Below are 27,981 nucleotides of genomic sequence, written 5' to 3'. Positions count from 1 at the left end.
AATTCCCAATCAGAGACAATGCCTGATACATCCGGACCAGCCAGCTCGGTGCGTGCAAGGCCCCTTCACCCTCATAAGAAGGAAGGTTGATAGGAAGAGTGGAAGAGCACGGAAGCACATCATGGCTAACAGAAGCTAGGATGACCACTTATCGGGAACATTCCGTCCTATCGCAGTATGTGGCATGGCTCTAAGGCTGCCCGGGGGCATCAGCAATCCAGCTCAGTTCTGGGATTTCTTGATGGCCCATGGCGACGCCCGCGCACGCGTTCCCCCATCTCGATACAATATCGACAGCCACTTTTCCAGGGTTGACAAGGATGGCTTAATCAGCACCGAGTATGGATACTACCTAGACCACAACCCCGGGGACCTCGATACCTCGTTCTTCAGCTTTACGAAAGCGGAGCTCGAATACATCGACCCTCACCAGCGTCACCTCCTAGAAGTGGTAAAGGAGTGCTTTGACAGTGCCGGCGAAGCCCACTATCGCGGCAAGAATATCGGCTGCTACGTCGGCTCCTTCAGCGACGACTGGACCGAGATCCTCTATCATGATCTCCAGATGTACGGCAAGTATCCGCTCGCCGTGGGCGGAGACTTCGCCGTCCCCAACCGCATCTCCTTTGAATATGACCTACGCGGGCCAAGCATGAGCGTGCGGACGGCCTGTTCCTCGGCGCTGGTGGCGCTCGACCAAGCGTGCGCGGCAATGGCCCGCGGCGAGTGTGATGCCGCTATCGTCGGTGGCACCCAATTTATCCTGTCGCCTACTATGACTGGGATCATGTCGGCCAGAGGGGTACTATCTGCAGATGGGGCCTGCAAGTCCTTTGATGCCACTGCCAACGGCTATGGGCGCGGGGAGGCCATCAATGCAGTGTACCTCAAGCCTTTGGCGGCGGCGGTGCGCGACCGCAATGCAATCCGCGCCGTGATCAGGGGCACTGCAACCAACGCTGATGGCAAATCTGCCGGATTCACCGTTCCCAGTGCCGATGCCCAGCAAAGGCTGATCCGGCAGGCGTATCGAGTCGCGGGGATTGACGACCTAACCCGGACACCCTACGTCGAGTGCCACGGGACAGGGACCTCCGTGGGAGATCCCATCGAAGCGCGAGCGGTTGCCGACACTATGGGCGACGGCCAGATCTTCATCGGATCGGTGAAGCCAAATGTGGGACATTCCGAGGGGGCATCCGGTCTGACTTCCTTTATCAAGGCGGTCCTGGCTCTGGAGAACCGCACCATCCCACCGAACATTCGTTTCACCGTCCCGAATCCAAACATCCCGTTCCGCGAGGGCGGGCTGACGGTGCCAACAGAGCCAATCCCTTGGCCGCGAGATCGAGCTCTCCGAGCGGGCGTCAATAGCTTCGGGCTCGGCGGTGTCAATGCCCACACTATTCTCGAGTCGGCCGAATATCTTACTCCAGTGCATCCGCCATGCAAGCACGACGATCGGGGGCCTTCATTGCTATGCTTTTCGGCAAACACCCCAGAGTCGCTGGCAGACCTCATCCAGGAAAATCACAAGTTTCTGGCGAACCATCCCGAGTCCCTGTCTGATCTTGCATATACACTGGCGGCGAGGCGGGTTCATTTCCCTTTCCGAGCTGTATCCATGGTCTTGAACGACCGGTCGCTTCGCACTTCGGTCTTCTCGCGCACTCCAGCTCAGCCGCAGGACGTCGTCTTCGTGTTTACTGGGCAAGGGGCGCAATGGCCCGGCATGGGATACCAGCTTTATCAGACAAACCGCTCCTTTCGAGAATCCTTACAACAGTCGGACCGATTCATCCATGAGTTGCCAGAGGCTCCGCCATGGTCGATCGTGGAGGAGATCCAAAAGCTACCGGAGGACAGCAGCCTGCACAAGGCTTCGTACTCCCAACCCATCTGTACCGCCGTCCAGGTCGCGTTGGTAGATGTCCTCGTTGAGCTAAATGTTTCCCCGGTTGCAGTGTTAGGTCATTCTTCCGGCGAGTTAGCCGCGGCTTATGCTTCCGGCAGAATGACTGCTCGCGAGGCGATGATTTGTGCTTTCTATCGTGGTGTTGTATCCGAGGAGGTGAATGCGGAGGGAGTCATGTGCGCGGTGGGAATGGGGACAGCAGAAATTTCACCGTTCTTGAGACCTGAGGTCGCCATTGCCTGCGAAAATTCGCCTGCGAGTGTGACTATCTCCGGCGATCTGATTCCTCTGGAAGAGACCATGAAAGAGATACAAGCCTCCCACCCTGGGGTGTTAGTTAGACGCCTCAGAGTAGACACAGCCTACCACTCACCACATATGACCCAGGTGGGAGCAAGGTACAAGTCTCTCATGGACTGTTACTTGAGCAAGGACACTCTTGATGTGCCGCGGAGGTCAGTGGCCTTTTCTTCGGCGGTTAAAGGCCGGTTACTTCCAGCCTCAGAGACACTTGGATCCGATTACTGGCAGCAAAACTTGGAGTCGCCAGTTCGATTTCTCGAAGGCTTCCAAGCCATCACTAACAGTCTTACACAACCACTTCTCTTCCTTGAGGTTGGCCCACACTCAGCCCTAGCAGGTCCGATTCGTCAGATCCTCGACCAAACGTCTCTGAATCACCAATATCTATCATGTCTGTCCCGGACCAAGCCCTGTGATGAGACTTTCCTCACACTTATCGGGGAGCTCTTTGCGCGGGGTCAACCTCTAGACTATCAAGCACTTACCGATCCGGACGGGACCGCCAGGGTTCTTTCAGATGTTCCAAGCTATCCCTGGCATCACCCCACCGCCACCATCTATGCGCCCCGAAGCATCAAAGACTGGAAATGGTCAAAGTACCCCAGGCACGAACTGCTCGGTATCCGGGTAACCTACAGTACAGACGATCAGCCAACCTGGCGCAACGTCCTGTTCCATGCCCATGTTCCCTGGCTTCAGGACCACCGGGTGACGGGGAATGCGGTTTTCCCTGCTGCCGGCTATCTTGCCATGGTAATAGAGGCTGTGCGACAGGTTGATCACACTGAAGCCAAGGGATTCCGCATTCAGAATGTACGGCTCAGTAACGCCATGGTGTTGGACCGATACAATACGACGGAGATCATAACCTCGCTGCGACAGCAATCCTCTATGAACCGCTACGACTTCACCATAAGTTCACACAACGGTACGTCGTGGGTGGAACACTGCGCTGGGCAAGTGCAGCGCGGAGCTCGTTTCTCTCGATTCCAAGAGCCCGACTCTCATCCTGATCCCCCGGCTCGCTCGGTGAATCCAGCCCGATGGTACCGGACTCTGAGCCGAGCCGGGGTCGATTACGGGGCCAGCTTCCAGGGCGTGGAGTCGCTGCGCTGCTCGACTTCCCAGCATCGAGCCTCTACCCGGGTGGTGTCAACACTGCCGGAGACCGTCTACTATCCCATTCACCCTACGATGATGGATGCGTGTTTCCAGGCAGTTTACCCAGCCAGATATCAGGGGCTGGACTGGGAGATCGACCGGCTCCCGGTTCCTACGGAATTGGGAGAGGTAAACATCGCAGATTGCGCCACGGGCCTGGAGTGCACGGTATGGGCCCAACCGCTGGGCAGAGGCGTGGTTAGCACAAGAGGCTGGGCTACTGCGCTCGATGGCTCGATGGCTTTGTCCTTCGACGATACATTTCTACGCCCTGTGGGCACTGAACATCCAGAAAAGCGTGGCTCTGGAAAGGGAACAAGGCTTCATTGGCGAAAGGAGTTTGCCTTCCTCTCTCTCTCTGATCTTGTCTCGTCTCCGCCAGGGTTGAGGGATAGTACGATCCTCCTGGATCAGCTTACGAAGGCATGTATTGCAGACAGCATCGCCTGTCTCGAGCTCCAGCAGGTGACTACCGCAACCACGCCGCATCTGCAGAAGTATTATGACTGGCTCCGACAGCAGCAACAAAGACTCGGCATTAAGTCCAAGCCCGGGGTCTTGGCGGAGACAGCAAGCGAAGCGGCGGCGACGTCGGCGGCACCCTGTGCTGAAGCTATGGTCAAGGTCGTCACCAACATCGTCTCCATGTGCAAGGGTCAGGTCGATCCTCTGGAGCTGTTGATGAGCGATGACACCCTGCTGGAGATGTACAATTACCTGAACCAGGTCGACCGCGGTCCGCTGTTCAGGACTCTTGGCCACCATCATCCGGGGCAGCGCATCCTTGAGATTGGTGCCGGGACAGGCGGAACGACAGCCCAGATCCTCCCGGAGACACTCTACTCCACCTACACGTTCACCGATATCTCAGCGGCCTTTTTCCCCGCCGCGCGGGGGCGCTTCAGCGAGTATCCAAATATAATCTTCAAGACCCTGGATATCACGTCGGATCCCATCAGCCAAGGGTTTCAGCCGGAATCATTTGACCTGATCATCGCCTCGAACGTTCTGCATGCTACGCCCAGTCTCCACGAAACGCTTGCCAACGTCCGGCGCCTCCTCCACCCCGATGGAAGGCTCCTATTGGAAGAGCTCTGCGGTGAAACCAAGTATGCCAATATCGTGACGGGCGTCTTGCCGGGGTGGTGGGCCGGGGAGAAGGATGGCCGAGCTTACGAGCCGTACGTCGACCCCATGAGATGGGAACAGGAGCTGCGAGACGCTGGCTTTAACGGGCTGGATGACCTCGCGTTCGATACCACGCCCCCCTTGCAAAACATGGCATATATGCTAGCCAGCCCCCGCGTCACCGACCCCGTGGCTGTGACAAATAGTTATCGAGCAGCCGTGCTACTCGCCGACGCCGATTCCACCGAGACGGCAATCATGCTGCAGAAGCAGTTCCGCGCCCGCGGATACGAGGTCAAGATCCAACCTATGGGTGCACCTCTGCCGGCCTCGCAGGACGTCATCGTCCTGGTCGACACGGTCGAGCCGTTCTTCCATGGTATCAACGAGTCGGAGCTCCTCGCCTACCAGGGGCTTCTGCGTCAACTGCAGCAGGCGCACTCCGGTGCTCTGTGGGTGACGCGATGCAGCCAGATGGAATGCCGGGACCCCCGGTTCGCGACCACCATCGGCGTGGCGCGCACCTCCCGCGCGGAGTTCGGCCTCGATCTCGCCACCTGCGAGGTGGATACCATCTCCTTCGCGAGTGTCGGCCTGGTGGTCGACGTGTTCCGCCAGTTCCAGGCGCGGACGCATGCGGGGCCGGGTCTGCGCGAGATGGAATATGTCATCCACCAGGGCTCGGTTTATGTCGGGCGCTTGCTTCCTTTCTCCCTGGATGAGGAGATAAGGAGATCTGGGCAAGTAGATTCCGATATTCGCTGCTCGAGGCTGGTGCTTGATCCGGAGACGTGGGATTGGGTCGCTCAATCACACCCGCCCGTGCTTGAACCCGACGAGGTTGAAATTGACGTTGATACGGCCGGCGTCAGGTCTCTAGTAAGTTTTTGTTATCATCCCATGTTCTCACAGCCCTCCCCTTTCGCCTTCTGTACTCGAGACTCCTGTACCTAATACTGATGGCTGAAGGGGTCTGCCCATTCGCTCGGAGCTACCAATGCTTCCAATGCCGCGCCTGGATGTGATACTGCCGGAGTGGTACGACAGGTGGGCTCCCAGGTCCGGGACCTGTCTCCTGGTGATCGCGTCGTCGCGTGTGAGCCTGGAGCGCTGGCCACGTCAGTCATTGCTCCACGCAGCAGCTGTGCAAGGATCCCCGACGATCTGTCTCTGGACAATGCCAGCACCCTTCCGTGGGCCTTCGCCACGGCGATATACTCCCTGATCCAGGTGGGACAACTGAATGAGACGCACGTAAGTTACTCTTCTCACCCACAAATTGACAGCAGGACACAGTTAGACCAAACTTTGAATTGACATGCATGTCAATAGACTGTTTTGATCCATTCCGCGTCCAGTGCTGCCGGGATGGCTGCGATTCAAATCAGCCAGATGCTCGGTGCTAAGACGTTCATAACTATCACCGATGACGAGCAGGCGCAATACCTGGCGAAGGAGTACGCCATCTCACGGGAAAGGATCTTCGACTTGCACAGCGGTTCATTCGTGCAAGCGATCAAAGATGCTACCCACGGCCGAGGGGTGGATTTGGTGCTCCACGCATCTCCGTTGTCGAGTGAGTTGTGTGCAGCCGCATGCGCATGTCTCGCAACGTGTGGGAAGCTTGTCATCCTCGCGAGCGATGGCTGCAGCCAACTGCCTGCGACGCTCTGGGTGCCGAATGCTTCAATTGTCGCGGTCGATGTGCTTCATTACATGAAATTGCAACCGAAAGAGGGCGAAAGGTCTGTGGATACCATCTACCTTGCCACACATACTCCCGTAAACACACCGTGTGGATGCTGAACTTCTATCCCTCGTGACAGGTTACTAGATCAGGTGGTTGACCTCTACACCCAAGGCAAGATCCGCCCGCTCACACCAAGGGAAACATTCCCGGCTCGAAAAGCGGAAGAATGTTTCAAGCTCGTGCAAAGTCAGCCGCAGCACAACCCGCACCAGCTAGGGCTTTCGTTCTCCCGCGAAGTCGCGGCACCCACTCCGACCCTCCCCGCAAGAACCGCCAGCTTCCGCAGCGATGCCTCGTATCTGCTCGCCGGCGGCCTCGGGGGCCTGGGCAGTGAGCTGGCCCGCTGGATGGTCCACCACGGCGCGCGACACCTTATCTTCCTGTCTCGTAGCGCCGGCACGGTGGGACCGCACGAGGACCTCTTCCGAGAGCTCCGCAGCCAGGGCTGCTCAGTCACTGTCACACAGGGAAGCGTCTGCAACCCCGACGACATCGAAGCTGCCATTGCCAGCACCGCCGCCACCCCCGTGCGGGGGATCTTCAACATCGCGATGGTGCTCCGCGACGCCTCGCTGCTGGGCATGTCGCTGCCCGAGTGGGAGGCCGCCACCGCGCCCAAGGTGAGCGGCACGTGGAACCTGCATGAGGCGGCACGCCGACACGCCCTCGACCTGGATTTCTTTGTGCTGTTCGGCTCCATGTGCGGCATCGTCGGCATGCCGGGCCAGGCCAACTACGCCGCGGCCAACACCTTCCTGGACGCGTTCGTGCAGTACCGGCACGCGCAGCGGCTCCCCGCGGCCGTTGTCGACATCGGCGCCGTCGAGGGCATCGGTCATGTTGCCCTCAATCCGGCCATCCTGGAGCGCTCGCGCTGGCTCGACGGCGCCGTCATGTCGCCCCGCGACCTCTTCCAGGCCATCACCCTCGCCATCTCGGACCGTGGGAGGCCGGCGCATCCTCCACCTCCCATTCCGAATCCGCAGGAGTACGTCAACTCCGCACAACTCATCACCGCCTTCCATCGCACCCCACATTTTCGGGACGCCATCCGCAACCGTGCCTCCTTCGTGGACCGCAGACTAGCCGTCTACACCAACCCCACCGCCGGGGAAGACGACTACCACGACGCAGCAGACGGCACCCTGGCGAGCGATGTCAGCGACAGCAGCGATGCAGCCCTCCGCCGCTTCCTGTCGAGCTTGTCCCCGACCACCGACGCTATCACGTGGGAGGCGGCGGAAACAACAACCTTCCTGGCCACGGAGATTGCGCGGTGGATCTTTGACCTGCTGCTCAAGCCGGTGCAGGACGCGGCGGAGATCGATCTGGCGCGGTCGCTGGTGGATCTCGGGTTCGACAGCCTCGCGGCGGTGGAGCTGCGGGCCTGGTGGAAGGCGACGCTGGGGATCGAGATCAGCGTGCTGGAGATCATGGCGGCGGCGGATTTAGCGGCGCTTGGGGCGCATGCGGCGCAGGGGTTGAGGGCGAGGATTGGTTCAGGGGCTGGGGGGGGTGGTGATGATGGTGACCACGGCGGTCAGGGATGTTAGGCTGGATGCTTTTTTTCTTCTGGGTGGAGAGAGGTGGAGGAATGAGAAGGGCTTCGGAGGTCTAGGTATTGATATGACTGTACACAGATTAAGATGCAGCCTTGTGGGCGTAGACTTCGTTCCTGCTGCTAGGAGCATAGCTACCGCTCTTTTGATGCCCTGAGACTGATTGGATGTCGTAATGTCTTCCTTGAGGGCTTTCTTTTTCTCTTCTCTCTCTCTCTTTGTGTGTGTGTGTGTATGTAAGAGAGAGCGAGAGAGATTGCTTGTTAAAGCTACTCACAGTACACTCCACCATAGACACCTTCCTGAGCCATATTAGGGCTTATATATTGCTCTCTGAAACCAGAGATAGGACATAACAGCATCATAGTGAACAAACTCTTGAACGGGCAAAGATAGCGAGATGTGTAGAAGAGCTTCGAGTAATCTCTTGGACACGTGTTAGGGGACAGGGCTTCGGACAGCAGCTACTATATCAAAAACATCGAGCTTCCACTTTTCCACCATCCAACCCCCATCGAACCATGATCCGTACATCACACCACCTTTTGAACCAACAACAAACATAACAAATTACTCTCCATCTCCCACCCTCCATTTCTTGCAAGGTCCATCCTCCAGATCCATCATCCACAACAGCCAGTCATCATAGTCACCATAGTTCACCATACCCGACGCCTCATCCTCCCCATCCTCGCCAACATCCACTCCCTCAGCCGCGCGTCCCTCGTCTTGCCCGACGTCCTCCAAGCCAACCGCGCCAGCTGCGTGGTTCCCGGCGCCAGCGCCCTCAACTCTCTCGTGACCAGCATCGTAGACCTAGCGCATCTATGCAGCTGCGCTCATCTCCTTCCTCCATGGCAGACACATCGACCTCACTAGCCACCCAGTCCCCAGAGGATTGGGGGGCTGCTCACCCCCTGACCGAAGGTCGTTGTATGGATTCTTTGGGCTGATTTGGTTGGTTTTGGCGTTGTTTTGGGGTGATGTTGCGGATGGGGGCTTTGGGTGGGAGCGAGCAAGGAGATGGGAAACTGTGCAAAGGCTGAGGCTGAGGAGGCTGGTTCGATGACTTGGAGAAGAAGATGCGCGCGTGCTGCTTGGGAGTGGGGCTTGCAAGGCGAGTTATGCTTGACGCATATTGACGAAAGGCGCGCGCTTGTACAAAAAGATATTAGATTGGAAGGGTGTGCGAGAATTGTTTTTGTCATTATCTCACGAATGACGGGCTCATCACAATGAAATGATAGACTTTGGCTAGGTCAGACGAACAAGATTAGATCTACAGAGAAAACAAGTTGTGAGGGACAGTATCGGCGCTCTCTTGGAAAACATGCTGACCAGAGTCCGAGCTGCATTCGTTATCGGATTGCCCACGCCAGTTAGGTAGCTGCACTTGCTTAAGGATATGATCTCTCGTCAATGGCCCCTCATTTCATGTCTATTTGGCGGGGGAAAAAAAAAAACAAAACAAAACAAAACAAAAAACACAGGTCGTCTACGAAGCATGTCGGCTCTCCAAGAAGAGAGAGAGCCAAAGGCAAAAAAGGATGACCAGACTGGGGCTCGATCCCAGGACCTTATCGGTGTTAACGATACGTGATAACCAACTACACCATCCGGCCAATTGATATTATAAAGCTACAATTAGTGCTACATGTTTTTTAAATTGCAATCAGTAACGCCGTCAAATCACTCGCATATCTCGACTCTCCGCATATGCAGCATCTATACAGGTATCTACAAGGTGACCAGTCATAGGAAAGACTCACTCGCCCGAGCCAGCGTCTACACTCTCAATAGACAGCAATCACAACAGCAAATCCAGGCAGCAACAGCACGCAAACGTCGAAAATAACCCTGCGCATTCTCCCCGCTGATGTTTTTCTGTGTGGCTGGTGCGGGCTGTTGCGGCGGCATCGGAGCCGAGTACCGCATGGACTGTGGCGGTGCAGCTTCCGGCGGGTAGCCCGAGACAGGGGATAACCCGAGGCTGGGGGATGATAAGTATTGTTGGGCGGTCCGGCGGTGGCGGCGCCGAAGGCGGTGCGCTGTATTCAGGGTGGTTTGGGGGCGGTCCGGGCTGTGTTAGGAGTTTATGGTCAATTCGAGCACTCGTGGGACTCGGACAAGGGGAGAACAGCATAGCTCACTGGTGGTTGGTATCGAGTCTCTGTTGTTGACATGTTGTGTGGATTGCAGTGACTTGATGTTGGTTGAGGTATGATAAGACCTTGTCGTTATGTGGTAGAGCTAGAAATGGGTGAAATATATACAGCGAGAGCGCTGCCTACGCTGAGAATGAAGTATGTCGGAAGGCTATAGAACCTTAGTGACGAGCGAAGTAAAGGTCTAGATATCTCTCTGCATGCGCTAGGCATCATTCTCAATCTCCTAAGTTCCGGAATTCTGCGGAAGTCCCTACGATAAGAACATCAGTGCCTGCGACTTGATAAAAATTGACCTATACTTGCTCCCCCAGGGAAACGACCAGGGGATCGACCCGCCCTAACAGCATAAGCTTTGCGGAAGCACCGTGCCGATTTTCTTGGCTCGAGTTAGGCAGCCATGAGTATGATGTCATGCAGGGAGTAACCCTTTTCCGCCCGATATATATTGTCAGCCTTTACCCCACCACCGTCTCGGTCTCATCTTACCACAGAATTCCACAATCAGAAAAAATGCCACCACCGCCACCAATGCCTCGTGTGCCAGAGGGCTGGCGTCCTCAGTTCGATGACAGATACCAGGAATGGTGCGAACTCTTCCTCCGACCAAGATTGTGCTCATGACTACGCAGTACTAATAATCCGGCCCAATAGGTACTATGTAAACCTGCACACAGGACAGTCACAATGGGAACGCCCCGACCGACCAGCCCAGCCTAACGGCCCTGCACCACCTCCCAACGGCCCACCCCCCAGCTACGATGCCAGCACAGGTCGCAGGACCCCAAACAATGACAGAGGCTCCCCGTGGCCGCCGAACCGCGACAGCCGGAGCCCCTATCCCCCGCAGCCTGGCTACGGCTACAACAATAACAACCCGTACCCGCCCCAAAACTACAACACCCCGCCTCCGCAACCCAACGCCTACAACCAGTATCCCAACCAGTACCCCAACCAATACAACAATCCATACCCGAATCAATATCAGAACCCCTATCCGAATCAATATCCCGCGCAGTACGCTCAGCCGCCCATGCAGCAGCAACCACAGCCCCAGCCGGAGCAGAAGAAGAAAAAGCGAGGGCTGGGGATGGGTGGCGCCGCGGCATTGGGTATCGGGGGTGGCCTGCTGGGAGGGTTGCTTCTGGGCGAGGGGATTGAGCATCTGGAGCATGATTTTGATGGACCGCCTCCTGGGGATTTTGGCCCGGGGCCTGATTTTGGTCCGGGGCCGGATGATGGGTTCTGGTGAGGGTGGCGTGTTGATGGGCTGTATAGCGAATCCTTTCCCGGATAGGATAATGTTCGTGGATAGGGGGTCACATTACAAAGACAAGTTTGGAGTTCGTGACGGGATTTATGGACTATGTTTATGAAATTTCAATGATATCCTTGAAGAGAATGGAGACCATCGAATGTAAAGAACCCACAGTGATCATTACTATGAAGCATTCTTCTGAGCGATGGTTACTATTCTTGTAGACGTTCTATTCCCGCATAATTTATGTCTGTTCTTGTTATCTTTCAACCTTACCAAATCTTCCAAAATATTAATAAGTGTAAGATATTCATAAAGACATAATACTACCTAGTTTTATAGAACCCTTCGAGCGTAGCGCTTTTCTTCACATGATACCAGTCTTCGTCGTCCTCCTGTAAGCATAGACTGTCCTTGATAATTCTCTTCTTTTGTGTTTGTCTTTGATCTTTCTCTACAGTGTGTATTTTCAGAGAAGCCTTCATCTTAGCGCTGGCTCTACGATTACACACTTGGGAGGTCTTTGGACGGTGGTTACATCAGAGTTTTTTGCGGAAGACAATTCCGGGGGGGCATGAGGTTAGTATGTCATAAACTCCGCAAAATCTGAGTCATTGAGGCTGCAATAGGCCGAGGGAAAGACATAAATATCACCGGTCGTAATCTCAAATAGTACGACTCCCCATCAAGCCAACAATGTTCCCCCAACTCGACTAGCATGCCCTTCGCGACGCGATGGATAATCCAAGGTCCCCGACTATGGGCCTCTTAGAACGCAACTCTCAACCCGTCCCAAGCGATCTGATACAGAATTCACATCCAATGGCTCACAGGACCTTCCGTATCCCCGAGATCCTCGAAATCATCCTGCTGGGTCTGGACACGAAGACACTGCTCCTTTCGACGCGAGTGTGTCGCACGTGGAACGCCCTCATCAGATCCTCCCCAGGCATCCAGAAGGCACTATTTTTCCGTCCAGCCGATCCTGTACCCGGCCAGGCCAAAGCCAAGAACCCCCTCGTATAGGAAAAGGTCTGGCACGACTTTCTCCACCAGCGCCTCTTCTCGCGTCTCGTAGGTGCCGCCTACTTCTCCGCCTTTCCACTGATCGCATCGGAAGAGATTGACAAGGCCTATTTACGCCCCGAGGCAAGCTGGCGCAGGATGCTGCTCCAACAGCCCCCGACCTCATTCGTGTATGATTGGAATATCGCTAAAGTATACTTGCCCCGCGACAGCACTCTGGATCCTGGAGGCATTGATTGCACCCCGGACGGGGACTTTGTTCGACTGCAGCATGTCGCGGCCTATATTCATTCCGACTTCCTCTTCCCCGGCGTATATCCGTCGATTTTCTGGGCAGATGATCCAGCCGTGCCGTCGGTTCGTCGCACGGTTGAAGTGAGAAACACCGGCTTTTTTCTCTGGCACTACCAGGAGCAAGACTTCATTGTCATCACGCAAAGGATGTTCTGGGCTCGTCACCCGTCTGTAATTCTTCCGCCTTTGAACCGGGTCGCGTTACGTTCGCCGGGTGTTTGGAAGCGGGTGATCAACCTTGCTCAGCAGCACTGACCCGTAGGGATGCAGGTGTAGGGATGCCGATAGCTGACTCTTTAGATTTTTTCGTAGAATCCTTGCTCAGAAAAGAAGTTTGACTTGTTAAGATGGAGATGTGCGCGTCGCTTTCGTCCTTGCGAGGCCAGTTGGCGGCGCGAGTCCGTGGCCAGTTGGCGGCGCGAGTCCGTGGCCAGTTGGCGGCGCGGGGCGGCCCAGTTTGTATGGGGGACGGCGCCCCTGGGAGCCGCGCCTGCGCCGCGGAGGGTTTGCACGCGCCTCGCGGGCCCGGCCGGGGCCGGTGGTGCGGCAGGGGGGAGGGCCGGCGGGGGCGGTCCGCCAGTTGGCCCGCCGGGGCAGCGCGGTGTGCGGCCGGGCGGGGGCGGCGGGCCTGGGGCTGGGGCTATGGGGGATTTGCTTCGCAGGAGAGAGTACTTTCTGTGAGCTTGGATGTGATTTTCTGCACAGGCTAATGCATTCAATTTGGTACTTTTCTATTCTGCGCGTATACATGTTTCACTTCCTAATTTTGTAGATTCACCTCCTTTGTCCTTGCCATGCCGCAATGATTCCGGCGCAGAATAATATCACTAGTTCGAGATATGCTTAACATAACACTATTGCGAGGTAAGTAACAGAAATTAAGTACATAGAGTACCCAGACTCTCTTGTATATCCGTCTTGTTTTCTTCCTCAAGAATTCCCAGATTTCTCCTGGACTATTCAGTCTCGCCATTGAGGATAACTTCGGCGCAGGACTTGTAGAACTCGTCACACGTTAAGTGAGATACACGGAGTCATTTCGCCTTATTCCGTTAGGGCTGTAAATCTTGCACTGTGGAACGCTCTGGTATCTTTTTACCTTCTTGTTCTTCAGTCGATATGAACCTCATAGTTAATGGACTTTCTCGCGTTGAACTCTGCCATTTTTGGAGTCTTGTCGGTATGGCTATATGCCCATGTAGTCTTTTTGCAGCTGATCCTGTACAGCTGGCAATGCACCTTGCATGTACTCCTCAATCTCCTGGGCATATGGAGGGTTAGATGCTATGAGCCTCGTCTTGGGCGACAGGACTTCCGGGGCTTCGATATCATTAACAAATCTTAACCGATCTAGGTTTTCAATCTCGTCATCTAAATTGACATTCCAGCCGCTCTACTACCACAATTCTTGGTATATCCTGTGTCTGTATACACCAATCCTGCTGTAGTATATGTCAACTGTCTGTTCCTTTTTTTGGTGATTGAGCATGGACAAGCTTACCGTAATACCTTATCCATCCAGCAGTACTTGACGCGGCATGTCTCGCACTCTGGACTTCTTCATTGGTCACATGTATGTGTTTAGCACCAGTGCTTTAGTTCTCTGTAATGTACTAAGGCGCTACATATCTCTTGTCTGACACTGAAACCAGCCGAAGATCAGAAAGCTTTCAACCTGAGAGAGAGAGATTAGTAACCACGGAATCCACTACTAAATGCAAAATGCAACAGATATCAACGGGCAACAGAATCCGGAACACGCAATGGGCCCCATCTCCGGCTGAAGAAGCAGTAGGCCGCTTGCAAACAATTCTTGCACTTCCGCCCGATTTTCTACTGATACAGTCGCGGAACGCCCTTTTGTCGGAGGGCCGCGACAGTATCTATCCACACGCCTGGTCAAGCGCTGGTCACCGGCCAACCCGAGACACGAGGATACCCTTACAGAGCTTGACTAGAATAGCCAGTTGCGTATATTCCGACTAGTCACTGTACAGTACAGACTGTACAATAGGCTTGCGGATTCACGGCCGCTCGCGACTAGACAGGGGCTGCCTGCCTGTCCAGTGGAAAAAACCGGATATAGTACAACTACAGGTACTGACTCCTTGCGGCTGGTGAAGAACGCTGCGAGGGTAGCTGAATAAGTTTCGAAGCAAAAAGTTTCAGATGCAAGTAGCAAAGAATAGCCCTCCGCTCTGTAGCTCTGGCAAGTAGGCTTATTGTGGCATTCTCTTTCAACTCCTTTGATGCTGATATGTCCCTGGTGAGCCCGGATGTCATGTTCGGGCGGCTACACTTCCCCTTCTTGAGCTATTTCTCAGGATTGGTTTCGATATCCGCTAAGTTGATAACTGACTCCTCGTTATCATCAAGGATTACCGCGAGGTTTGAGCAGAGAACAAGGCACCTTGCTCTTCTTCTTGTTGCTGATCCTGAACGACCCTGGGTGTGCCCACTGAAGGTTAGGGAAGTATAGGGATTATGGGCCCGTGAGTCGCAGGGAACACAATAATGCTTTGTATGAGTAGAACATATTACACAGCCCTGGACCGAAGATCGCTGGCATCGCGGATTGGGAGGGGAGCAACAGGTGGAGGCCACGCGGTCCTCTGGACACCAGTCTGGTCTTTTGTTCGTTTGTGAAAGTTTGTGAAACATTCTGAGGCTGTTTTTGTGGTTTGTCAAGCATATTTCAGATACAGAAATATAAATAAAGAAGACTTTCAGTCGAAGTTGGAAAAGCCTCCGGCCTTCTTTGCAGGAGTTGTTTATTGGCAAGGATGGATGATAAGAAGAGAGAGAAGCTGGGAGAGAGAGAAGAAAAAAAAAGATGAAAGGCTGGAAGAGATGTAGGTGAGTTCTCAATGGAGTATGGTGAATCACGATGCTATAGTCAGTGAATATTCAGCTTGGAAGAAGAGTAGAAAATGGCTCAATGGATCTGTGAATCAAGCCAGTGGATCTAGTTAATAGGTCTCTTTTCAGGAAAGATAAATGTAAGTGAAGAAGTATTGTCTATCAAAGGTTCCTGTGTGAATAAATATCATTCTCTCTACCCCTACGCCCACCTCTCTTCCTTGTCCCACCTCTCTTCCTTCTTCCACCTCTCTTCCTTCTTCCACCTCTCTTCCTTCTTCCACCTCTCTTCCTTCTTCCGCCTCTCTTCCCATCTTACATCCTTCTTTACCTATTTTCAACTCCTGCAACCCATGGCATAAGCTATAGTCTAGCATCTAGCTAGACTGCTATTCATGCTGTACTGGGATAAATACTTCTTCATGAAAGCTGAGATCATATCCCATTGTCGAAGGTGCCTATACATAAATATCTTACTAAATCATGTGCTTGCCAGCTACCATGATGACATCGATTAGGCATCGCTTAAAAGTATTTGTTCATGAAGGCTTTCCTGCAACCACAAGCCACAAACCCGCAGCTGGCGCCCTGAGAAAAACCCTGCCAGATTGAGGCATAACAGCTAGCTATGGCTGGAAATTCGTCGCCATTACCCTGAAGAACGCAGCTCACGCCAATAATTACACCCCTGGTCTCTCGGTTTACATGGTGTATCCAAATAAGCATGAATCAAGCGCCCCTCTTGCCTCCGGAGTGGAAGGCCTAATTGTGCCGCTTCGCTATCTCCTCAACTGAACAGGCAAGTTGCGCCTGTCTATGAGAGACTCCCAGCTCATATACGCATTCATATAAAACCACGAAGAAACAATTCTCTTGAAGCAGGAGATGCCTCCCGCAAACAAAATACAGCACTGTGCCCTATATCTCTGAGGTGATCCGAAGGTCCAACACTCAGAGTATGACTTTAAGACAGTGCTCCTTCCATCTGGCAGGAGAGTTGGTACGAGATTCTTGACGTCCTCCTGAAATGTTGACTGCGTTATAGTATACCTGGTTGAAAATATCTATGAATATTGAGCCGATAACCATTGCTTGATCAGAAGAGGGAAGCTGCTAAGAAGTATAGACACTCCGCTTCACAACTGGCATGTGAGGCTGACTGTGCGCGTTGCTTTCCGTCTAGCCTTGAAAATGTCCTTCACTTCCATTATCGACTTGCGTGACATCCGCGTCATCTGGGAGTTGTCCACCGATACCGCCATTCCCTCAAATCCAGCCTCCCCCTTAAACTGGATCTTCTATACTAGGCAGACTCGTTGCCTGTTCATCCTGCCCGGGTTATTTCCGAGATTCTCGCCTTCATCATTAAGATAGAAAATGGCTCCTGTATGTGCTCTCTATTCTTTGCTGCTCTGCCTTGCCCAGTCCAAGTTGATGCTAACCAAAGATTCTGTTTGCAGGTCGCTGTTCCAGTTAATCCTATTTTTACTGACGGGACCGCAGACGCCTGACGCACAACGCGTAGTCATTTCTGGAGTCCGGCTAGGAAGTATAAGATGTATCAGATTGATACAGAACATACACCCATCACGGATCAGAAAGCTATTCCCTGCGTTTTCCTTCAGCGCAGCCTCTACCTCTGGGAGTAAGCCATTCTTCTTCACAACTAAATAACAGCTTACCAGCGTCGATGCAAGCCTTACCTCAACGACACAACACCCTGGTAGAAGCTAGTACATGATCCTCACGCAACGAAAGATGAACTGACTCAGTTTCTGGAGGTCACATAGCCTGCTCCGGGCAAGTAGGCTTTCGCACACGGCTTAGCTAAGAATGCAACCGGCTACTTCAACAGGTTATGAGCCCTCATGCCAACCAAAATTATCGAAAACGACACAAATTTATCCAAAACAATATTGAGAATACAGACACGTTGGAGAAAAACTCCAGTGGGAATTTAATTTTACTACCGCAAAGTGGTGGAATAATGTCCAGGACATCCTCCAATCGTACGTCACGGCGCATAAATACTCTAACTAGCAAGGCCAAACAACAAGCTACATACCTTGAGACCAAGAGCCAGACCCCGAACAATGGCAGAGTCTATCCTTGTTTATCCGCCAAGACAAACATGCCCCCATGCCAGCCATATGCCCGATTCAGGCGGCGGCCAATCCGTCGAGCCATGGTATATGGCATTTTTCCGCTAGGGTGCGGTTCATGGAACTGGATACTTCGTTCCACATTGAAACCCGTGGGCTGGAACTGCCAGACAGAGCCGTAAAGCTGGATGCCCGCGAAACCGATCGACTTCATAGCATGAAGAAAGTCATTCCAACGCACCTCGCCCGGCGTCGACGTCAGCTCTGGGTCATGAAACAGACTCCGAAAGACCTTGAGGGAGCGCGCATCCACGGAGAATGCTGGCTGAGTCTCTGCACATCTGGGTTCCAGGGGCGCTTCGGCGTCATGATCCTGTGTGGAGGCGGACCGTGCTGTTCCGCGAGTTTTGACCTTGGTCTTGGGTCGCTGAGCTGTGCTATTTTCATCGGCACTACTTGGAAATAGCCAATTGGGCAGAAATGAAGTATACGGATTGGTGCTATCGCTCTTGGACTGCGATGCGGGTTGCGGTCGAGGCTGAGGCGTGGGCTCCTCCCATTCTGGTGTCCGTTGCAGCCTGCGCGATTGAGAGAAAAGGACCTCGTGCGATGCGGTGCCTGGCAGACTGTCCGCCAAAGCCTCGTCAATCAGCCTCCAGAACGCATCCAATCTGGCTTCCGCCTGCCGTAGTATCTCCACGTTCTCCTTGGTCCGGCGCTTCTCAATCGGATACGCGAATCTCCCTCCAGACGGGTCTCCCAGAACGGCAGCCTGACTGGCGTCTTTCGTCCCGAGAATCGCTTCATTAATCCTGTCAGTGATCTGACACATTGGCTGAGTCGTTTTCTTGTAGTCTTCTTCAAACCACTTGCGCGCCACGCTACTGTGAACCCAGCTTCGCGCCCATGGCTGATACAGTACCAATTGCTCGAGACACTTCGCAAGGATCGAGAGATCGCCGATAAGGCCAGCCAGCCAAGGGGTGATCAGATCTCGTGCCCCTGGCTCGTTCTCGAGCAGGCGTTCGACCTCATCCATTATCAACGGCGCACCGGCTAGTGTCAATACCAGCTGGTTATCGAACATGTTCTCAAGCAGCCAGAGCAACTTCTGCTCCACAGCCGTGGGTTTGGCTCCAGGTCTTGCCCCGACGGCACCTTGTGGAAAGTCCGGATCGTGGGGTTGTCGGCGGACGAAGAATCTGCGGAAGGGCGGGGAGGGACGGAAGGTCGCTCGCAGCATGTGCAGTGGATCGGCGATTGCTTTGTGCAGGTCGTGACGAAACCGTAGCAAAGCGGTTAGGAACTCCTCGGGTAGATCCTGCGATGGTGAGATCTGGGCTGCATATTGGTGCTGCAGGGATACCAAAGTCCGGGCTTGTTGGCTTAGCTCGGTAAAGGTCTCAACATTCACGTAGGCGTTGCCAACCACGGGCGCCAAAACCCGCCCCCAGAACACGTTCTTCCGGCTGTGGCTCAGATCGGAATGGTCGCGACCCCGCAAATCCTTCAGCATTTCGGGGCGATGCTCTTTCACGTCGAGGACGGCGCTGGCAAAATATTCGGGGTCTTCGCGTAGGGCCCAGAGGTGGTCTTCCGCGGCCGAGGTGCGGGCTGTAAGGAGCGACTCGATGCGACTCAGGTCGAGCTGTGCAGGCACACGATAGGGACCTTCTGCTGCCATCAGTCTTAGAGATTCAAAGACGCTCAGTTCACTCTCAGACTTGATATGTGGCGGGGGGAGGATGGAGAAGGAGTCGAAGTCGTCCACGGGAATATCTGGAAGCAATTGGCGGCAACACTGCACAAGGAAGGTCAACAGTCTCGCCTGAGCTTCTAGAACCAGCAGGCCGTGCCCCGGCGTGAATTGCTTGAGTACCTTGCGCCCAAACCCTTTATCATCATCACAGAGGACAAGCTCGCCATACTGGCGAGTGTTCTCATCGAACCCGTTCAGAGCCATGTAACAAGTACTCTCACCCATCAGGTAGTCTGGAACAAGCATTTGGCTCACCAGCCCAAAATTCATGGCGACCGCGTCGGCCGCCGCAAAGCTCGATGGTGGGTAACGGCCTCTGGAGTTGAGAAGCAACAATAGGGCCTTGGGGCTCACCAGGTCCTCCTGATTGATATACGGCCACACAAGGCAGTCACGGAACCGCTGTCCCCTCTCTGGTTTCCCGTTGCACGCTTTACGCCAGACATCAAGATCGGGGCGATGAACGACCGGCATATCTGGCCAAGCCTCGAGCAGGACTTTGAGTCTCTGCTGGCGTGTTCGCTTCAACCATCGCTTCGCGAGAGTGGCCTCGTGGCGCTCCAGTATCTTGTGCAGGGTGTCATAAGCGGTATAGATCGTCTCAGATCTCGCCTCGATGTCTTGTCGGACATCGCTTCCGGATCTAAGCGTCAAATTCTGTCCTTGTCTAGAGCAAGCCACAGCCCATGTCGTCATCAGCGCTGTCTCCTCAGTCCAGTCGATGTTGTCAAGGACGTGATTGATGTCATCGGTAGCCTGGACGTGCTGCAGATGATAGTCCGATTGATCATCCGTTGTTGAATCCATTTTCGAAGACCGATATCGATTTTCTTTCTGGCTATCAATAACCCGGTGTTGTGGGATTCGAGTTCGAATTTGTCTTCCTATGGACCTTTATATACTGAACGAGAACATGTGACCGCCTGCCCTGCCGCCTGGTACTGCCGCGTGCCCTAAAGGTGATCTTCACAAAGATCGGGAATTAGCGTGAACATTTCGCCACAGGAGCGGAGAATCACACACAGACTACAAAGTGAAACAACCATACATCCCTCTTTCTGGTGACTATCATGTTGCTGGACCATTTCTTTGTACCTTCCAGGTGTTTTACTCTTCCGACCACTCACACCCCTACTCTGATTCTTGCCCCTTTTCTACCCTAATCCGGACGATGGAGCCATCTCATAGAATGGTGATGTGGCCTCTCTCGACGTCGCTTCTACATACTAAGTATCATGTTGTGGGGCACAAGAATGGGCAGCTAGCACAGTACATGGATGACAACTATGGCCGATATGGCTTCCTCACCATCTACGAGAGGACCTGGTTCGTCAAGCGTATCGGTGACATACACTTCGCCATGTCACCTCCAGTTAGCGGTAAGGCTTATTCCTCGCTACCAAAGTCTCTTTGAGGGACTGCTTTCTGGCAACTGCTTTGAGGGCGGCAGATGCTACTGGGAGTCGGTACAAGCAAGACTCTGGTCTTAATCTGGTGAGCTTCTGACCCTTTCCAATCCATAGCCTTATTGCAAAGTTTCCTTTGAATAGACGCTCCGCGCAACTCGGCCACTGGAAATGTTGGAATGCCAGCCAATGGATCTTACACTTCACTTGATAGCACGATCTCTTTCAGCTCAATAGGCTAAACAGCCAAGGGCTTATACCCATCGAAGTTCAGATCTGGCCGAATGGTGATGGTAAGCGCGGTCGTTGCCACCGACATCCGGTGTGAGGCTTACCGGAGCAATAATATCGACCCCGTTCTATGCGGGTCACCACGACGGGAGATTATGCGGGAATCCAGCAAGTGGTACGACTCCCGACTGAGCACTGCTGGAAAGCACAGGTGCAAACAGAAACTCGATGAAGCCCTGGAATTGCCTAAGGAATACAGTCGGAAATCAGGAATCAAGACTCGAAGCAGATCGCAAAAGACTGGCGCAAGCCAAAGAATGTGAACGCAAGAAGCGTCCAGAATCTGCCTCCGACCCGGACTTCCCCGGAGCCACAACCCGAGTTTGATTTCCACCATGTCACAGTCTTGTGTTTCGATAATGCGGACCTTACCGACCAGCTGGCACTTGACGCCTGGATGAGAGACAGACACTTAGCAGAGAAGCTAAAAACTCAAAGCTACGGCTGCCGCGGGAACTGGGTATATGCGAAAGACTAAACAGCATATCAATTTCTTCGGAGCGAAGATGATAGGGACAAGAACGGAGCCACAGGATGGCAGACTTCCGCGACCAGCCTGGACCGGAAACTATCTAAGCAGGACGCAAAATGTGTCGCACACGACAAGTGCGAGAAGTTCCACATTCTTGTGGACTACTCAACACTGGAAATTGATGCCATCGCTTTCAACATTTCACGGTTGGCCAAAGACGTCACCCTTGATAATGGCCATCTGAACATAGGGCCGGATGCAACAACATGAAGGAACGACCTGCTAAGAGCAGTAGCCTCTCGGAGCGAAGCACCCAGGTAGTCAGTCAGCAAAGACCTGGTGATGCAATCCACTACTAAACTCGATGACAAAGACTATCCCAAGGCGGGTTGAATACTACCCTTTAAAAGAGGGGCTGGGACATCAACCCCGATGACGATAACGGTGACTTAGATCGCCTTACCGTTGACAAGAGTATCCAGCCTGTGGAAGATCGTCCAGTGAAGCCGGGCTTCTTGATCTTAGTCCACCACTCTTTCTTATATAGAAGAACACATGCAAGATGCCAGTGCAACCTACGCAAAGTTGTCAGCAAGCCATCTGTATGCCCAACAGCTGCGAAGACAACAAAGAGTTCCTAGCAACATAATTGACGGTGAGCAAACCCCTCGGCGTTGGAAATCCCGATTGGCTAATAAATAAAAAGACCAGGAGAGTGTTGAAGAATTGCCAGACGAAGCGAGTCAGCCGCCCCCCCGTAAGAAGGTTCAACGGTAGAATGGGAGCTATCTTTCGCGACAAGAATCCCAGACTTTCTTCGCAAAGCACTGTGCCCTCAATAACGAACCTAGAACCCTCATCAACTCAAATGACTCGAATGGAGTGAACAACGCTTCTCTTAAAGACCTAAAGCAGGAGATAGTGACACTGTATAGAGAATACCAAGTACAGCTGGCGCCAGGCCTGGTCGAGAAGTTCGGAGATTAAGAATACTTTCATTTCCTGAATCTACTGAGAACAACTCTTGTGTGTCGGGTCATTTCAGAAGCAAAGGTTTGCACCGGGATAGCTATTTGTCGGCTATATCAGCCAAGCATATGTTGCCAATCACAAATACCACTTACTAAGAGAGCCATAATGATAGAGCATATCAATAAGCCAGACGTGCCTTGCAGACGGTTGCGTTGAAAGCAGACACGCGCACATATCGTCGAAATAATAGGCACGTTTCTTTCTTTGTGGTCGTCAAAGTTATCTGGCCGATGCGATCAGGCTGAAATTCATTGTATAGAGCAATATGGAAGAGCTGCTACCCTGGAGCGTGCGATTGGCTTTCATGTTGAAGATTCCAACGGGGATCAGAGTGACCGTCCGTTCTCACTAGGGATCCTTGGTTACTGCCCTGATTGGCGACCTCATGCGTCCATCACAGGTTTTCTTTCGAGGAAATGATGACATCGCGAGAGAAAAGAAAAAGAAAAATGGATAGAGAAGAAAGTCTCCAATCTGTAGACATAGATTGCACATTTCTGGCGTAATTCCCAGAGAGTCACGATACTATTGGCTATAGTCAGCAACATCTTGCTTCATCCGTGATCTTCTCTCTGCTTTCCATCTATTTATTGACTCTATCTATTCATCAACTCCATCATCCAGCAACTTCATACTTCCAGCAATTTCATCATCCATCTTCATCATTCAACACCCCAATCCGCAAACCCCCCTCCCATCTATCATCTCCATCGCAAAACCTTATCACCTTCACTCTCCCTACTCTATCCACAAGCCAACATGTGTGCTCCCATTATCCGCGAACCCTTCGAACACGAGGAGGACATAGAAGAGGACGAAGACATCCGCGACAGCGACCCCATCAACCAAGAGGCCGCGGCGCTGCGAACGTGGAGAACGGGCACAGCCCCACCTATCTCCAACCGGCCTGACCAGGGAAGTGAAGAAAATTACAGGGACATGGATGCAGAAACCAGAGATGGCCAGGGTGGAAGGGAGAGCCAACCTGATAGTAATCGAGCTGGCCGGTTAGAAGCATCGTCTCTTCCCAGAGATCTGTTCTCTTTTTCGAGCCCGCATTCTGGGCCAAATGTTGGGATAATGATTCGGCATAGCTCTGAAGGTGAGGAGGATGATTCTGATGAGGAGGAGGATGAACAAGAAGAAGATGAAGGTGTTGAAGAGGATGAAGAGGATGAACAGGAATATGGCGACGCTGACAGCGACCCTGGCCACCACCAACACCGATATGGGGAAGATGAATATGTGTGCATCACCCCCGAGTGCCCTGAAAGACTTCTCCTCATTCAAGAACGACTAGGGATCCGCCGTGACTTCTTCTGGGACGCGATGGTGACAATGCATAACAAGTATGTGCACTTGTTGGATGTGTCCGAGATGGGGGACGTTGCGCGGGGACACATTCGTCAGTGACATCCCCGTCCCCTGACCCAGAACCAAATCATACTAACAAGTGGAGTATGCCAGCTTCTGAAAAGCCGTGGGAGAGTGAAGACGCGCGACTGGAGTGGGCAGGGTTCTTGAATCGAATACCTGAATTTGTTTGCTGTGATGCCGGTAAGTCTTGGCTGCTCTCTCTTGCCTTCCCTCATACACTTATACCGTTCAACATTCTGATCATATGCTGATTCTACACAGACAACAATCTACCTTGCAGCATAGACGATATCAATGACTTTGACGCCCTGCGGGCTTGGATGCTGGAGCTGCTGCCCTGGGTAGTTGAGTCACCCCCTTTGCCTATAAGGTTAGCCTCTAGAGTACTCAACTTTTAGCACTGCTGGACTGTTCAACTCGCGATTGGTGGCTACTCTGGAAGGCAAGATGTCATAGACTGGACTGGTTGGGTATGTGTATAGAGGTTGGGGAGTACTGCAGCTTCTCTTGGCGTGCAATAGGCGCACTCATAGAAAAAGCCATATCATGTCTAGGAATAAACTGCCTTTTATCTCGCAAACAGGAAAATGGCAACAGGCTACTGCTTAGCGAGGTCATGATCATAGAATCCACTCACTCCTTGGTGTATGCTTTTGAGGGCTACCATACCGTGCTGAAAGCAACCCTATAACCCCATCCTGTATCCGCACGGCAATCCGGGTGGGTCACAACGGGAATCGAACGCCCTACTCCGTACAGAAAACGAAGTGACTGGAACCACAGGGTAAAAAGAAAAATGTAAAGCCCAACGCGGGGGTTGAACCCGCAACCTTGAGATTAAGAGTCTCACGCTCTGCCGATTGAGCTAGCCCGGCTGGGGTGAAGGAAGAAAGAATCGGATTCTATAGCCGAACGCGGGGGTTGAACCCGCAACCTTGAGATTAAGAGTCTCACGCTCTGCCGATTGAGCTAGCCGGGCTGGTTGGTGATTGATGCTTGCAGCTAAGATAACATACCCTTCATTATTGCATACAATGGTGTGCATACCCGCCGATTCCAGATGCACTTGGTTCAAACGCTAGAATCCATCCCTTTGTATAGGACTGTAAATTGATGTTGCTGGTCACGGTATAACTTACTAGCGCCTGTTAGATAATGTTTTCCTGTTGGCTCTAATATCTGCAGTGGGTGGGTAGCCATGCGCTGAGGGGAAATGACCCTGCAGTGTGTCGTGAGTGAATGTAGCCCAGGTCCAGCTGGTTTTCAAACATATATTCACCAGATGGCTAGAACCATGTCCGGCCTAACAGCCCCCATTTTTTTTCTCTCTAAAGCAAAATATCTTCTCACCGTGCTCAACTCATCGATTGTGGTTGTTTTAAATCTCCATGTCTACCTAGGCATCTCAATATTCAAACGCGAGATACAAGAACATCGCCATACCGGACTCGAGCACAAGCTATTTCCTTGCCTGACACTGGTGGACTCACATCGCATACCGCCACTTAATAGTCATTGTATCTAGGTGTGACAACTGATATACTTCTTCTTAAGAAAATCAATGGAGATGATCCGTGACGCCAATACCAAACCCCACGTCTGCAATCTTGTAAGTCTATAGGATCTGTACTACCTATCAGTCAGACCCACTATATAACTCCGAGTCGAATCCCTCAATACTCAAACTTCAATCGTAGTACGGCAAGCTACTCGTGCCAATTTGCAATAACCCAACTTCTATACTATTTTTGTATATATCAGCTTTACTGCCCAATATACCGCTTTCCCCAAAAACCCACCCTAATGTGAAAGCTTAATATAGCAATACCTTCGGCCTAAGATGTCCTAAAACCCTAATACCCCTAATAATCCTAATATAACTTGTTTTTAGTAGCCTTGTAAAGAGGCGGGTGTTCTTAAAGCAGCAGGGGGGCTTAGAGATTTTAAGGGAAGGGCCTACCTGAGAGGTGCTCAAAGAGGTGGTTGGTAAGGCTTCGAAATACCAGCGGATTTGAGGTTATTGCAGATTGGCACGAGTAGCCCACCGTGCGTAGTGTTGTGCTACGGTTAAAATTATCCCGAAGTAAGCTTCGCCTCAGATGCTTCCAGCACTGCACTTATCTACAACAAACATAGCCCTCCTACCATGCCCAAAAGACCAATCTATTAAACCTCCCGCCGCCGCCGAAACTGCACCATCGGCCCATCCCTAATACTAATATAACTATCCCACAGCCCAAACACCTCCCTCTCCTGCTCCACCACTGTGTCATCACCATCACAAGCACCACAACTACCCCCCATGACCCCCGTCCGATCCCCCTCGACCAACCTCAAATCAAACGACCACACCGTCCTCGCAATAACCAAGTACAACTCCAACAACGCAAAGTTCTTCCCGGCACAACTCGTCGTCCCCACCGAAAACGGCAAACAACTCGCCCTCGCCCTCGCCACTTCCTCCGCATCGACTCCCGCCGCGGGATCCACGACCCACCGTTCAGGACGGTAGACGTCCGGATCCGGGAAATAATCCGGATTGCGATAAAAGCTCCAGTGCGCGACGCCGACGGTCGTGCCCTCGGGAATAAACTCGCCGGCGATGGTGATCCCGCCTGCCAAAACAGTGCGGGGCAGCTCCGACGACCCGGCCGGGGTGATGCGCATGGCCTCGTCGACGCAGGCGCGGAGGTACGGGCACGACGAGAGAAGAGCGGGGCCGCCGCGAATCTCGTTGGCCGAGGGGAAGGTGGACCGGATTTCGGACACTAGCTTGCGGTAGGCGTGCGGCGTGCGGACGATGTAGAAGAAGAAGCCTGCCATGATTACGGAGGTGGTGTCGGAGCCGGCGATGGTTAGCATGATGGCCTCCGCTTCGAGGGCCGCGCGCGTGTAGCCGGGGAGCCCGGTGGCCGGATCTTTGGCGCGCAGCAGGTAGTGTAGCATGTCTGGCCGAGTGTCCCCGTGGGCTTCGAGCTCGAGGCGCTGCGCGAGGGATTCGTCGACGAAGTTGTAGAGGAAGCGCACGTTGGGGGGCGTGATTTTATTGAGCACCCAGTCGAGGCCGCGGGGTTTGAGCCAGACGAGGGCGTTGAGCCACGGGCAGTGGCCCAGCTGTTTGGATTCAGCACATCAGCTAGCGCGTTAACAGGTTATGCAGTAATATGGACATACTGGATATAGTATGCGTAGGAAGAACGCGATGATGTGTGGAATCTGCCGATACTCATTGTCCCCGGGTTCTTTCGTGTTCACAGCGCGCCCGAAGCAGAGATCACACAGTACATCCAAGACCAGGTAATCGCACACCTCGGACATCTTTCTGGGCTCTGACCAGTCCGTGCCTTCGTCGTCGACGAGAAGCTCACACCAACGGGCCACGTGTGACTCCAGCAGCGGCTCCATCGAGCGGAGGGATTTATCGGAAAACACCGTGTTCAGGACTCGTCGTTTCCGAGCATGCAGGGAGGGGTCGGTGCCTGTGAGCGTACTCTGATCATTCTTGTGCCGTGTCATCATGTCATAGAACTGAGATCGCTTGACATTGGCTCTGGCGTTGAAGATGTCGCGATAGGCCTCGGGTGTCTTGAAGAGCAGCCCATCGGGGCGGAAGCGAACCACTTCGCCATAGATTTCATGGTTGCGGGCAATCCAAAGGTGTCGTTTCCCGGTCAGCGACCAGTAAAAGTCGGGCAAGGACGATATCCTTGCAAAGAAAGGCCCCGAGAATTTGGCCAAAGGGCTGAAGTGCAGGTTGTACACAACCAAGCCCACTGTCTATTTAGAGGCGTCAGGATCCGGCGCTGAAGGGGCGGATAGGGGGCCAATCGGAGGAGTCAACAACTAACATAGCAGAGTAACAGGCTGGTGGTAGCCAGGATCCAGTGGTCTGACACCAAATTTGCCAGACCAGCGACGAACATGTTTGCGCGCACTGTGTTTGCCGGCAGATGTTCCTCGGAGCTGACGCGAAGTCAATTTTATACGCTGACTCCCTTGCCGACAGGTCAGGTTGGGCCCCCACACAAATTCAGCCAGACACGAGGCTTTTGCATATCCGCCACTCTTTCAGCTGAGAGGAATTCTTGGTGGCGCAAGAATGCTTGGCGAACACCTATGGCGTT

The 27,981-nt window shown here is 53.3% G+C and overlaps 6 protein-coding genes and 3 non-coding genes across 9 annotated transcripts; 4 read left to right on the top strand and 5 right to left on the bottom strand.

Annotated features, from left to right (window-relative positions):
* Positions 1–18: 18 nt before the first annotated feature.
* BO82DRAFT_434077 (reducing polyketide synthase sphB) lies at positions 19–7,810 on the top strand (the record flags this gene model as incomplete). The annotated part of the gene is made up of 5 exons (XM_025640923.1): positions 19–48; positions 140–5,386; positions 5,477–5,761; positions 5,840–6,252; positions 6,334–7,810. The coding sequence occupies 5 exons, from the start codon at positions 19–21 to the stop codon at positions 7,808–7,810; spliced, it is 7,452 nt and encodes a 2,483-aa protein (XP_025489766.1).
* A 1,554-nt stretch (positions 7,811–9,364) lies between these two features.
* Positions 9,365–9,438, bottom strand: BO82DRAFT_t231. Its single transcript has one exon. It is a non-coding gene; the product is annotated as a tRNA-Val (tRNA).
* Positions 9,439–10,494: 1,056 nt separating this feature from the next.
* BO82DRAFT_434076 (WW domain-containing protein) lies at positions 10,495–11,459 on the top strand (the record flags this gene model as incomplete). Its single annotated transcript, XM_025640922.1, has 2 exons — positions 10,495–10,568; positions 10,636–11,459. 2 exons carry the CDS (start codon positions 10,495–10,497, stop codon positions 11,231–11,233), a joined length of 672 nt encoding a protein of 223 aa, XP_025489765.1. The 3' UTR covers positions 11,234–11,459.
* A 602-nt stretch (positions 11,460–12,061) lies between these two features.
* BO82DRAFT_404201 (F-box protein) lies at positions 12,062–13,240 on the top strand (the record flags this gene model as incomplete). Its single annotated transcript, XM_025639421.1, has 3 exons — positions 12,062–12,226; positions 12,296–12,787; positions 12,872–13,240. The coding sequence occupies 3 exons, from the start codon at positions 12,062–12,064 to the stop codon at positions 13,238–13,240; spliced, it is 1,026 nt and encodes a 341-aa protein (XP_025489764.1).
* Positions 13,241–17,521: 4,281 nt separating this feature from the next.
* BO82DRAFT_288668 (uncharacterized protein) lies at positions 17,522–19,975 on the bottom strand (the record flags this gene model as incomplete). The annotated part of the gene is made up of 1 exon (XM_025631623.1): positions 17,522–19,975. The coding sequence occupies one exon, from the start codon at positions 19,973–19,975 to the stop codon at positions 17,522–17,524; it is 2,454 nt and encodes an 817-aa protein (XP_025489763.1).
* A 3,264-nt stretch (positions 19,976–23,239) lies between these two features.
* BO82DRAFT_404199 (uncharacterized protein) lies at positions 23,240–24,313 on the top strand (the record flags this gene model as incomplete). Its single annotated transcript, XM_025639420.1, has 4 exons — positions 23,240–23,885; positions 23,948–24,037; positions 24,119–24,206; positions 24,256–24,313. The coding sequence occupies 4 exons, from the start codon at positions 23,240–23,242 to the stop codon at positions 24,311–24,313; spliced, it is 882 nt and encodes a 293-aa protein (XP_025489762.1).
* A 346-nt stretch (positions 24,314–24,659) lies between these two features.
* On the bottom strand, positions 24,660–24,732 carry BO82DRAFT_t230. The gene has a single exon. It is a non-coding gene; the product is annotated as a tRNA-Lys (tRNA).
* A 31-nt stretch (positions 24,733–24,763) lies between these two features.
* Positions 24,764–24,836, bottom strand: BO82DRAFT_t229. The gene has a single exon. It is a non-coding gene; the product is annotated as a tRNA-Lys (tRNA).
* A 970-nt stretch (positions 24,837–25,806) lies between these two features.
* On the bottom strand, positions 25,807–27,799 carry BO82DRAFT_356334 (cytochrome P450). Its single transcript, XM_025635697.1, has 3 exons — positions 27,706–27,799; positions 27,032–27,634; positions 25,807–26,971 (listed from the first exon to the last, which is right to left on the bottom strand). The coding sequence occupies exons 1-3, from the start codon at positions 27,778–27,780 to the stop codon at positions 26,024–26,026; spliced, it is 1,626 nt and encodes a 541-aa protein (XP_025489761.1). The 5' UTR covers positions 27,781–27,799; the 3' UTR covers positions 25,807–26,023.
* Between the last annotated feature and the right edge of the window lie 182 nt (positions 27,800–27,981).

The sequence above is a fragment of the Aspergillus uvarum genome (assembly GCF_003184745.1).
Source record: "Aspergillus uvarum CBS 121591 unplaced genomic scaffold BO82scaffold_45, whole genome shotgun sequence".
NCBI classification, from domain to species: Eukaryota; Fungi; Ascomycota; class Eurotiomycetes; order Eurotiales; family Aspergillaceae; genus Aspergillus; species Aspergillus uvarum.
This window is presented reverse-complemented; position numbering and strand designations above follow the sequence as displayed.

Excerpts from the sequence above, each read along its gene's own strand:
- BO82DRAFT_356334 (XM_025635697.1), bottom strand. The coding sequence starts at position 27,780 with ATGTTCGTCGCTGGTCTGGCAAATTTGGTGTCAGACCACTGGATCCTG. Across the intron at positions 27,635-27,705 it reads CCAGCCTGTTACTCTGCTAT|ACAGTGGGCTTGGTTGTGTA; the intron begins GTTAGTTGTTGA and ends GCCTCTAAATAG. Across the intron at positions 26,972-27,031 it reads TCCTACGCATACTATATCCA|CTGGGCCACTGCCCGTGGCT; the intron begins GTATGTCCATAT and ends GAATCCAAACAG.